The sequence below is a fragment of the Bombyx mandarina genome, chromosome 17, assembly GCF_030267445.1.
Source record: "Bombyx mandarina strain Sakado chromosome 17, ASM3026744v2".
Lineage (NCBI taxonomy): Eukaryota > Metazoa > Arthropoda > Insecta > Lepidoptera > Bombycidae > Bombyx > Bombyx mandarina.
The window spans coordinates 7651310-7664016 of record NC_143223.1 but is presented as its reverse complement, the minus strand read 5'-3'; the positions used below and the strand labels follow the sequence as shown (position 1 = coordinate 7664016).

The window sequence follows — 12707 nt, the reverse complement described above, 5'->3', positions numbered from 1 at the left end:
CATAGATATTAAAACGTAAATGTTGCCAGCATCCACTTTGAGACATAAAACCCGAGTCACAGTTGTACAGTATAACGGAAGTCCGATTGCACCCTTCAAACCGGAACGTCCGGCAATATCCGGTCTTAGGATATGCTCAACCACTACTAAATGCATTTGAAGAAACGTTAAATTTAACCCAGCTACAAATAAATTGAGTCGTCAGTTTTTTTCCTACTTAAGCTGAGAGCCTTGAGAGGCTATTAGCGTAACCGTAACTAGTAGGTGAGCTCACGGGGCTCGAACCTGACGACGTTGCAAATACGAACCCTAGCAAGAGCCGTGCTTCGCAGAATCTACCACCGGATCGGAAACGCGACCTACTGAGAAGATCTGGCGAGAAACTCAGTGGGATGACTCGTCGTCAGGGTAATGCGAGGCGCGTACGACAGATGCCTTAGGGTTACATTGTGGGTCATTTTTTTATTTTTATTGCTTGGTTGGGTGGACGACATCACGGCCCACATGGTGTTAAATTGTTACTGGAGCCCATAGACATCTACAACGTAAATACGCCACCCACCTTGAGATATAAGTTGAAAGCTTAACTTACTAAATAAAACTATGTACTTTAATACACAGTTTAGTATATGAAAACTATTTTCCATTAATGTAATAGTTTATAATATAATTTCGGCTTCAGAAAAAGTCTTCTATAAATATAATATCAGTATTTATTTTCCTTTTTTTAAATTGTGTTTTAAACTATTAATCTAACAGGTATGCAATGGGGAGATTTTATGGCATCACCATCATCGGACTCTTCGCGATTCGTTTTTGGGCATGTAATTCTGATGCTGGTATTTGATTCCGTGCTGTATATGTTAATAGCCCTGTATTTAGAGCAAGTCTTGCCTGGGCCCTTCGGTTTACCAAAGCCATGGTATTTTCCTATACAAAAGAGCTTTTGGTTTCCTAACAACGAAGAATCTAAAAGTAAGACTGTTCAACTACTCATTCATAGATTAAAACTATAAATAAAATTTTATTACATTAATGTCGCTTTAAGTATTTATCAATTATATTCGGCGCTGAAAGATTTTGTTATCTTTGTAAATCGAATAAACTATTTCATAGTACCTTAGCAAGTCAATTGATATAAATATGAACAATTTTAGATGGCATTATAATTGAACACGCAAATTCTAATGACGATGTTATTTTGGAAAAGGATCCATCAAATCTCACAGTTGGTGTTAGAATGAATGTAAGTTTTTGCGGAAAATCTATTAACATATAATAATAGCATTACTATTCTTAACATGGAATAAGGTACCATTTCCATTTCAGAATTTAACTAAAATATTTGGCGCAAACGTAGCAGTGAACCAATTGACTTTGAACATTTTTGATAACCAAATAACTGTATTACTTGGTCACAACGGTGCCGGTAAATCAACAACCATGTCTATGCTAACAGGTGAGTATAAAAATGTACTGAAAAAAAAATTCTACTGTTTTATATAAAGTTGGAGTATTGATTGAAACATACGAAACATCATGTTTCTTTAACTCAGATAATACGTACGTTTGTTTAGTCCTTAGTTTTTTCTTTCTCACCGTGCATTCAAAATAGTTTTTTTTTTTTTTTCATACCTTGCTAGCCTTGCCATGATAGCCTTGAGAGGCTATTTCAGCTTCACCCTAACGTTTGTAGGTGAGCTCACGGGGCTCAAACCGGAGAGTTGTTAACACTGACCCTAGCAAGAGCAGTGCTTCGCAGAATGTACCACCGGATCGGAAACGCGACCCACTGAGAAGATCCGGCGAGAAACTCAGTGGGCTGTGTCCATGGTCCTCGTCCTCGTCGAGCCCTTCGTCGCAAGCGACGGGTTCGACGAGGACGGTGACCGTGCTTGTGGTGTCAAAATAGTATATTTGCCTTATTTTCTAACCTATCTTCTTCCTCACTAAGTCAGATTTGCGTCATCTTCTGCCTATATTCGTTTTAAAGCAATTATGTGTTCAAATACGACGAAGGAGCCATTATTACAAAACATCCGTAACTTTTACACTCTAGTGTAATAATGCCGATGCACTCTTTGAATTTATATGTTGAAGAATGTTCTGAATGTATAATATTATAATGTAAATAAAAAATGTAATAGTCAGAATTGAGAACCTCTTGACATCGGTTTGTAAATGAGAGTGAAGAAAATTTACAATGTGGTTATTTGCTTTTTAATAAAACCTAAGCGAGCATTTTTTTAGTTTTTGTTTGTCTTAGTTTTTGATGTAACTCTTACTAGTAGGTAGACAATATCACCGAGAATATGCAAATGCAATAATGTTTTTTTTCTCGAAATATTTATGGTCCCCTGTAACAATTGAAATACTTTAGAGAGGGAAAAATTTGAATAGCACATGTTTTAAGCACATAACTGCAGCGTAAATGCTGTGTGCATAACTCACTTCTTCTTCTAGCCCATCTTAAATTATGTGGTAGTCACAGCGTGTTCTCTTATCATGATGTATAGGGGTTTGATGTGAGTTCTGCAACCAACCGCCTGCCTCACGTTTATCCTCGTTTTATGGCTATCTCCAGTAGTATGTCCAATGCAACTTACCATAGGCAGTGACTTTTTTAAATTTTTTTCTCCTAGTGTTTCTTTTACTCCATCTGTTTTAGGTTCTATGATTGCATATTGTTATTGTCAACATTTACAGTGAAATCTAGATTTTAAAATACCGAAAAGATAATCACTTTTTATTAATTTTTATTACACAAAAAAAAACTATTTAGATTCTCTACGTACAAATACACACTATTTTCCACCAGGAAACATGAAAGCTACCCGTGGTTCAGTAACATTAGCGGGCTATGATATTCAAACACAAGTTAAAGCGGCTAGAGCTCATCTCGGGTTTTGCCCGCAACACAACGTACTATTCAACGATTTAACTGTCAAAGAACATTTGGAATTCTTCGCCAGACTTAAAGGATTTTCGGGAAAAGAACTTTATCAAGAGATAGATTCTTTGATTGAAAAGTTAGAACTTCAAGAAAAGGTAATTGTTGAGCTTCTGCATTTATCTATTCTATATCTATCTTATTATCTTATCTTATTCTACATCAGCCTGCTAAGTTTCTCGCCAGATCTCAGCGGGTCGCGATTCTAATTGGGTGGTAGATGCACTCTTGATGCAGCTATTCTAGAGCTGTTAGACCTCCTTCGGGCAGTTGTAGACAAACCTTGTGTTTTTTATTTCTTGGGTTCACGACAAATTTTATTATATTCGCCTTTGTATTCACTATTCTAATACGCATTTTTACTGGTGGTAGGACCTCTTGTGAGTCCGCACGGGTAGGTACCACCGCCTTACCTATTTCTGCCGTGAAGCAGAAATGCGTTTCGGTTTGAAGGGTGGGGTAGCCGTTATAGCTATACTGAGACATTAGAACTTATATCTCAAGGTGGGTGGCGCATTTACATTGTAGATGTCTATGGGCTCCAGTAACCACTTAACACCAGGTGGGCTGTGAGCTCGTCCAAGCATCTAAGCAATAAAAAAAAAAAAAAAAAAAATGAATAATGTACAAATCGTGGATAACTGATATTTTGGCTCGAATGTCGATAAATGTAATAAAAAATTTCATAACACCACGACTTTTACTTTAACTTGCTCATGAGTTTTGTGATTTAAAGTTATTGATATCGGAATAATGATACTTTTCATCTAGCGAAACTACGTCGCTAATGGATTATCAGGTGGTCAGAAACGTAGATTATGCGTTGGAATAGCCCTGAGTGGTGCGGCTAGCGTGGTATTGCTGGATGAGCCTACATCGGGAATGGATCCGGCTTCAAGACGAGCACTGTGGGACTTATTGCAAAGAGAGAAACGAGGTAACTTTTTCTTCTTCTTCCTAGCGCTTTCCTGGTCGAGTGCCAGGATCTGCTTTGCTACTTAAACTCTTCCACTTTGCCCGGTCTTCGGCATCTTTTTGGGTGAGGTTATTCTTCTCCTTAAATCGCACCTTTAGAATTATAATACAACCAAAAAATGTGTCTTTTGGAAAACTCGAATAAAGTTTTCAAACCGAAACGACGTAGAGTAAGGGGACAGAGTGAAAAAGACGGATGGGTAAGTTTGTAATATAAACTTGTGGGCGCTTGATTAATAAGAGTTACTGAAAGGGGTCGTTCTATTATAGGTTCATTTTTTATTATTAAAGTCAAAATCCAAAAAAAATCGAAACGGGTCTCTATAATTCTAAAGGTGCGATATATAAACGAGGTAACTTATTACAAAATAAAATTATTTTTTAATTTTCTATCTTTATTATGAATTAAGCATTTTTTTAATTTATAGGTCGTTCTATTATCTTAACAACTCATTTCATGGATGAGGCTGATGTTCTCGGTGACAGAGTGGCGATTATGGCTAATGGTCGTCTCCAGTGCGTTGGGACACCTTATTTTTTGAAACGCCATTACGGAGTTGGTTACACATTAGTCGTTGTCAAAAAGGAAGGTTTTGACTACACGGCGTGCACCGATCTAATCAATAAATATATACCCGGGATTGCAATTAAAGAAGATCGCGGTAAGTAGAGTTTTTCATATCTTTAACTCTAGATTTTTGGAGCCGGAATCCATTTGTTTAATTATTATTTTTTAAGAATTGTTTGTTTTTGGTAGTGCCATAAAATTTATACAAATAATAATTCTTTCCCCACCCTTGGCCTAATAAACTAAAAATCTCAAGTGAAAGATATTTTTTTTAATAACCGAAGAGAATTTAAAAATAGAAATAACGATTTTTGAAAATGCGTTCGAGTTGTTTTAATATTATCTACTAGGCTGCACTAAAAGTATCGGGAATGGAATATTTCCACTGTTCCTGTCATATTAAAATCTTTTTAATTGAAAACTCCTTGATTTTAAAAATCGAATACCATTTATTTATTTAAAAAAAGATTCTCGGTCTTGTCACGAGGTTTTGTCAAACTTGTTTAGTCGTTGAGAAAATGGAATTGACTCAAGAAAATTTAAGAGCAATGATTTATTATGACTTTCGAAGTGGTTTAACACAAAAACAGTGTGTTGACCGGATGATTTCTGCATTTGGTGATGAAGCCCCATCCAAAATCACAATTTATCGCTGGTTTGCTGAGTTTCAACGTGGACGTGCCAAGCTCAGTGATGATCCCCGTCAAGGTCGTCCAAAAACTGCAGTCACCCAAGAAAACGTTGATGCTGTGCGTAAGCTGATTGAGGAAGATCGACATGTGACATCCCGCGAAATTCAGGCAACTTTAGACATTGGCATGAGTTAAATACAAATAATCTTGCATGAACAATTAGGTGTAAAAAAGTTGTTTTCCCGATGGATACCGCATTCGCTCTGTGAAGAGCAAAAAGCGGCTCGCGTTATTTGGTGCGTCAGAACTCTCGAAAGATTCCACGCAGGATCCTCAAATGCTGTATACAACATTGTATCAGGTGACGAATCCTGGATATACGCGTACGAACCCGAAACAAAAAACCAGTCACGAGTTTGGGTGTTCGAAAATGAGTTAAAGCCAACAAAAATTGTTCGTTCACGGAGTGTTGCAAAAAAAATGGTGGCCACGTTTGTCTCCAAAACCGGCCATGTTACGACTATTCCTCTTGAGGGACAAAGAACGGTTAATGCAGAATGGTATGCTAGCATTTGTTTGCCACAGGTCGTTTCTGAACTCCGTAAAGAGAACTGCAACCGCCGCATCATCCTCCATCACGACAATGCGAGTTCTCACACCGCGCACAGAACAAAAGAGTTTTTAGAGCAAGAAAACATAGAATTATTAGACCATCCGCCGTATAGCCCCGACCTAAGCCCTAATGATTTCTATACTTTCCCTAAAATAAAGAATAAATTGCGTGGACAGAGATTTTCATCACCTGAAGAAGCTGTGGACGCCTACAATACGGCCATTTTGGAGACCCCAACTTCCGAATAGAATGGTTGCTTCAATGATTGGTTCCATCGTATGGAAAAAGTGTCAAATTTCGCGGAGAATACTTCGAAAAGCAATAAATACATTTTTAAATAGTAATGTTGTGTCACTTCGTTGATTCCCGAAATTTTCAGTGCCGCCCTCGTACACATTTACGTACCTACAATAAACATATTAAACAGCCGTATGCGTTTACTTAGTAATTTACATATTATTCATTATTTCATATTATTCATATATATTTGTCTTTTTTATTTTTTATTGCCCTTGTAGGCAGACGAGCATACGGCCCACCTGATGGTGAGTGGTTACCGTCGCCCATTTCAATATAGTGACATAATAACAGTTTTTGTGTGATTTATAAAATTATTAATAAGTGTTTCAGGATGTATATTTAAATAAAAATAAAAGTTTGCGTGTTTTTCTGAAACGCGTTCCTAAAGCATTCATCCGATTATGTTTAATTTTTTTTTAAATCGCAATTGGCACTCCGTATAAGGCTTCTGTCACAGTGTCATGCGACGATAGCTTCAAGAAACGAAAAGAAATCGATGTTTTTCACACAGTTCTCGATGGTTAGAGTAAAGCGTTACTAGTCACTACATTATATAAAACAAAGTCGCTTTCTCTGTCCCTATATCTGTCTGTCCCTATGTATGCTTAAATCTTTAAAACTACGCAACGGATTTTGACGCGTTTTTTTTTAATAGATAGAGTGATTGAAGAGGAAGGTTTATATGTATAATTACATCCATTAAATAGTAGAGAAATCAATAATAAATTACAGTTTCCGAAGCGATGCGAAGGCGGGTCGCTAGTATACAATAAAACATCGCATGACACACGCTGCTCCGCGGAACCGTTGAACTTGGGATGTTTGAATTGTTGTGTGTCTTCCACTTTAATTCTCAAATCATCATTCATCATTATCCTGCCCTTCTCCCAATCACCTGGGGTCGGCGCAACATGTTTTCTCCTTCCATTCTCTTCTATCATATACCATTTCTTCGCACATTCCCCTCTTACCCATATCGTCTTTCACGCAATCCATCTATTTCTTCTTAGGTCTACCTCTTCCTCTATATCCTTCCACATTCATAGTTAACATTCTCTTGCCAACCTCAATTCTCAACCTCTTACAACCTTAAATCTCAAATATCGCTTAAGAAATTACAAGTGATTTCGTGTACCCGTCGTCTAACAGAACAAGTGTGATTCGTGTCCCATAGCGCAGCATTACAATAGCACTGATGTATATTTAACACGGGCAGTGTGAGAAGGAGTAGTTGTTATTTGTTGCTCTAGTTGAGATGACAATTTCACGTTATATTCGGTGTTAAGCGGTCACTAGGCCTCATTGATATCACATGTCGAATGACGCCTGCCATCAAGGTCCTCGAAACGCTTTTGATACCACCATCTCATTTTTACTATGGCACCGCCCTCCACCGGAGTAGAGTTCATCCATACTACCTAAAGCCACTGCGTTCATCCACAGTGAGCTTCCAGATATATTTTTTGCCACATACCATTCGGCTTTCCGAGCGCTATGACATATCCTTCTTCAAACGAGGCTTGTGGAGAGTACTTAACGGTAGACACCTGCTTGGCTTTGCTCCTGGCACGGTAGCCACTTACCATCAGGTGGGCCGTGGGCTCGTCTGCCTACAAGGGCAATAAAAAAAAACGCGAACTCGAAGCTCATTTGTATTATGTATTTAAGGGTTGTTTCATCCTTCAAACCGAAAATGCAGAACATAAGGACGATAGTAATTTACCTTCGTGCTCGACCATGGTAGTAAATTAAAATTAGTACGATCCATTGCACACCGGACTGCTGCGACGCGTAGTACTCTCTTAATTACTTTCGACTTTGCAATGTGTTTTCATAATAATATGTATCCTTGTTTCAGGACCAGAAATAAATTACTCCTTAACAAACATCCAGTCTCATGTATTTGAAGATATGCTTAACGATTTCGAAAAGAACGTTAACAATATTAAATTCAAAGACTATGGCTTGATTGCAACTACTTTAGAAGATGTATTCATGTCGTAAGATTTTTTGGCATTATATTTAAAAAAAAAAAATCGTGGTAATAAATAAATTATACTTTTATTTATGTATGTCTTGATCTAATTAAATATTTAGTGTTTTTCTAAATAGTGATTTATTTTAATGTTTACGTTGGCATCGAATTAAACTAATTAATTAGTTTAGACCAAAGTACTGTGAGTTAGGGTCTAAATAAGTTTTTTTTTTCTTAAAATATATGGAAAATTTTCAGAGTGGGTTCTGATGTGGCAACAATAAACTCTGTCAGCGACGATGGAGCTGCAAGTCTTGATCTATCAGGCGATGATAATCTTAAAAATGAATTTTCATCTTTGGAACAATGTGAGTTCACGGTACATTATATTCGATTAGTATAGGTTATTTAGATTTGTTGGTTTTTTTTTTTAAATACACATTCTTACAAAATATTTGGAAATTTTGTGAAGGTCTTTTTTGAATTTAATAATACTAGTGGTCCCGCAGTAGTCGAAATTCGACTATAATTAATTCAAATTATAAGATTGATCATTATTATGGTTCTATCGTCAAATACTTTTTTACTTCTATGGTCACCGATTTCGCCAAGGCTAAACTATGAACAAATAATAGTAACAACAAACAATATTAATCTACTCACAATTTGACCACAGACTTTTACAATAAACAAAAGAGTATATATAATGCACACACACACGTGTCAAATACATGGTAGTGTGGGTAATGTTTTTATTTATCGATTTAATGTATTTTTTTATGCATAATAAAAAATATATTAGGATTGTGCACTCCTTCTCTACATTCTCTATAAGTGTGGGAAATTTTATACTCCTCCGTCCGCGCAATTTTCGTAAAAAGGGATACAAAGTTTTTGCTTCACGTATTAATATATAGATTATTTTGTAACAGTGACGAAAGAAGGTAAAGTGTCAGGAGCAAGTCTGATCGGAAAGCACGTGTTAGCAGTTTGGATGAAACTGTTTTTGGTCTGGTTTCGTTCTTGGTGGATGGTACTCCTCCAGTTGGCTGTTCCAATAGTTATGATGAATGCGACGCTGCTGATCGTACAGTTCCTCATTTCGTTCGTTGCCAATATCCAAATAAGGCATTTGTCACTCGAATATGGGTAAGTACCACGAGACGAGATATTTAACACGTCGAACGCCATGCGGGACACCGGCGGGCCTAGCGTCTTATACCATTCGGGTCAAGCCAAAATTAGGGAATCAGTAATTTTTATGAGTTTGAGATTTTCATTTTAAAATCTATAAAATGCGATAATTTGCACGGAATATATATTTTATAAAACCAAGGCGTTCGGTTCGGCTAAAGGGTGACACCTCACTTCCATGCGCGTTTTGTTTGATAGATGCAATCTATGGCTTGTAGGAAGCGTTTACGTTGGAACCCTCACGCGGCTCACGGGCGACCCTCATGGCCCCAACGGGTCAGTACGAAAAGGCTTACTAATGAGCATTGTGGAATGAATGAAAATACTCGATTTTTCATGTGACTTTCAATGTGTTAATTGGCAAATTGATACTGTTAATGGAACTGTAACAGCCTTTTTGAAGTTAAACTTTTTTCGATGCTTATTGGAAAACGTGTAACGAAGTTGCACTCGCCAATGTAGCGCATAATTTACGTCAATGTGATTGCAATCAATTGCAAAAATTGTGGATCAATATTTTAGGTTAGTTTATGATTTCTGGCGTGGCGACGCATGCCGTGGCGACGCGTCGCCACGCTAAATGATGGTATATAACTAGTCAGGTCATAAGTATTGTCACACAGTAAAAACTTTTCTTTTAGAATGCTGGCCACAAAAAAGTTTATTGAATTCGAATTTCGAATTGTTCATGAAAATAAAAATGTATACTCTTAGAATTTTACTCATTTTTTAAATATGGAGTGGACGCTTAAAGAAGACCGTGTTGCAGTTATTGCGTTGCATCGTTGCGGTTACGCGCCAATTCAAATTTTTAACATACTGAAAAAATTTAATATAACCAAAAGATTCGTTTATCGTACCATCAAACGATACAATGAAGACTCTAGTGTAGATGACAGGTCAAGAAGTGGTCGCCCTCGGTCTGTTAGGACTCCAGCAGTGATAAAAGCTGTGAAGGCGCGAATTCAAAGAAATCCCAAACGTAAGCAGAAACTGTTGGCCCTTCAGATGGGGTTAAGCAGAACCACGGTGAAAAGGGTGTTAAATGAAGACTTTGGGCTTCGGGCATATCGAAGAAAAACACGACATCGTTTGAATGCTCGTCTAATGGACCTGAAACTGAAGAGATGCCGCGCTTTGTTGAAGCGGTACGCGGGAAAAAAATATCGGGAAATTCTTTTTTCGGATGAAAAAAATTTTACCGTAGAAGAGAGCTACAACAAACAAAATGATAAGGTGTACGCACACGGTAGTGAAGAAGCGAGCAACTGTATTCCGCGTGTCCAACGAGGTCATTTTCCATCCTCGCTCATGGTATGGTTGGGAGTTTCTTATTGGGGCTTAACAGAGGTACATTTTTGTGAGAAAGGTGTAAAAACGAATGCAGTTGTGTATCAAAATACAGTCCTGACGAACCTTATGGAACCTGTTTCTCATACCATGTTCAATAACAGGCACTGAGTATTCCAACAAGATTCGGCGCCAGCTCATAGAGCGAAGAGCACACAAGACTGGCTGGCGGCGCGTGAAATCGACTTCATCCGGCACGAAGACTGGCCCTCCTCCAGTCCAGATTTGAATCCGTTAGATTACAAGATATGGCAACACTTGGAGGAAAAGGCGTGCTCAAAGCCTCATCCCAATTTGGAGTCACTCAAGACATCCTTGATTAAGGCAGCCGCCGATATTGACATGGACCTCGTTCGTGCTGCGATAGACGACTGGCCGCGCAGATTGAAGGCCTGTATTCAAAATCACGGAGGTCATTTTGAATAAACTTTAGTGTCATAAAAATCTATGTTTTGTTAAGTTCATTTTGGTATATGAATGGTTACATAATGAATAAACTTGTTTCAATTATTTGACATTAAACATGTGACAGAATTTATGACCTGACTAGGTATATACAGTCTATATGCAGTAGTGTGTACGGTGTGGCGACGCGTCGCCATGCGCAATCGACTTTGCGTTATCTCTGTGTTTTACTTGAAAACAAATTATTTTTTCGTAATATTTTATTTTATCATTATGACATTTAGTTCCTATCACAATCTGTTCTTTTCTGCATATTACTTTTACAAAATAATGTCGATGTTTCACATCTGCCAGGCGTCCCGTGACGGCTCACATTTTTTTTTATTGCTTAGATGGGTGGACGAGCTCACAGCATTACGCATTATTGCTTCACGGCAGAAATAGGCAGAATCGTGGTACTCACCCGCGCGGACTCACAAGAGGTCCTACCACCAGTAAATCAACCAAGCATTCCTGTTTTCTATTCAGAAACCGTGTATTGTGCTTCTATATTTCATTTCTTAGGACTTATCTTAGTTCAATAATATAAGTGCAATATTTTTTCAATTCACTACTCGAAAAAATTTCCAAAGGAAAAGAAAGGTAGTCTAATTATGTACCTACTACCATCAATTATTTTTGTTCTATGGTAATTCTACGCTAATTAAGAAAGAGATTAACATTAAAGAAACCAGTTGACGGGTTTCGAAAATTGATTTCAATTCAATTAACAAAGCCATTAAAGTTTCTTGCACATTTAAATCGCAATACATGGCAGACGAACTCATGATCGACTGGGCTACGAGAGCCCACTGACAGCATGACTTGAGTGCCTTCACGGTCACTCAATTCGAGTAATGAAGTTAAAATCGTAATTGTGTTTCACAACGACTATCCCACACCTGAAGCCGGTACGCACATTATAGTAAATTCTCAACATGAGATAATCTCGATCCAGAAATTTCCATTACGGAATAATAATATTATAAGTATAATTATTTGTATTCCGAAAATGTATCCGTATACTTATCTAGTCTATTCGATAAGTTATCGTTTGTTAATCAAGAAAAAGTGCGAATTGTTATAAATGTTATAGTTTTATTGTATTAATTTGTTGATAAGAAAAAAGTGATTCACGTAATGTTTACTTAGGTCATCCTAATTTTTTTTTGCGTCTTTAGGGATTTTAGTAAAATAAAATAGGGTTGGTTTCATGTTTAGGGCATGTTATATACTTTATTTGTATAAAAGTAATTTAACAATATAAGTGTTCATTGACATTGTATTAAAAGCAACGAATTTCAAGCAATGATCGAAATTTCCGTAGTATGAAGAAGAAGACGCCCGACTTACTTTAACCGAGTTATTTGGTTATGCCTGTGATCGAATTCTCTGACGGATCTGTCTTTTGAGACATCATGTCTCTGGGTGGATGATGACATTCACATTGTATCTCCTTGTGCTCTGAGAAGCGCGTAACATCAGTGGGGCCGTGAGCTCTTTTATCAAAGTAGTCAAAAAAAATAGTAATGATAAAAGAAACTAAAAGACATTTACGAGTATATAATTCATAAAAATATGGTTTATATCGACCGAGAACTTTGATACTATAATTATCCTACCCCTATATATGATTGCTCGGTAGTGCTCACCCTTGTGGCCTTGCTATGCTGTAGATAGAAACCAGCAGAATAGGAAAATATGAT

At 37.3% G+C, this 12707-nt stretch overlaps 1 protein-coding gene across 3 annotated transcripts in view; it reads left to right on the top strand.

The window, feature by feature from the left end:
- LOC114253251 (phospholipid-transporting ATPase ABCA3) overlaps positions 1 to 12707 on the top strand; it is a 36198-nt gene that overhangs the window by 7833 nt on the left and 15658 nt on the right. For all 3 annotated transcript variants that reach the window (XM_089734506.1, XM_028188041.2, XM_028188042.2), the window contains 9 exons: positions 760 to 975; positions 1158 to 1246; positions 1330 to 1459; positions 2819 to 3048; positions 3722 to 3887; positions 4354 to 4587; positions 7897 to 8038; positions 8272 to 8381; positions 8946 to 9162. In XM_089734506.1, coding sequence (XP_089590632.1) covers positions 760 to 975; positions 1158 to 1246; positions 1330 to 1459; positions 2819 to 3048; positions 3722 to 3887; positions 4354 to 4587; positions 7897 to 8038; positions 8272 to 8381; positions 8946 to 9162 — 1534 coding nt within the window. The remainder of the gene's footprint in view (positions 1 to 759; positions 976 to 1157; positions 1247 to 1329; positions 1460 to 2818; positions 3049 to 3721; positions 3888 to 4353; positions 4588 to 7896; positions 8039 to 8271; positions 8382 to 8945; positions 9163 to 12707) is intronic.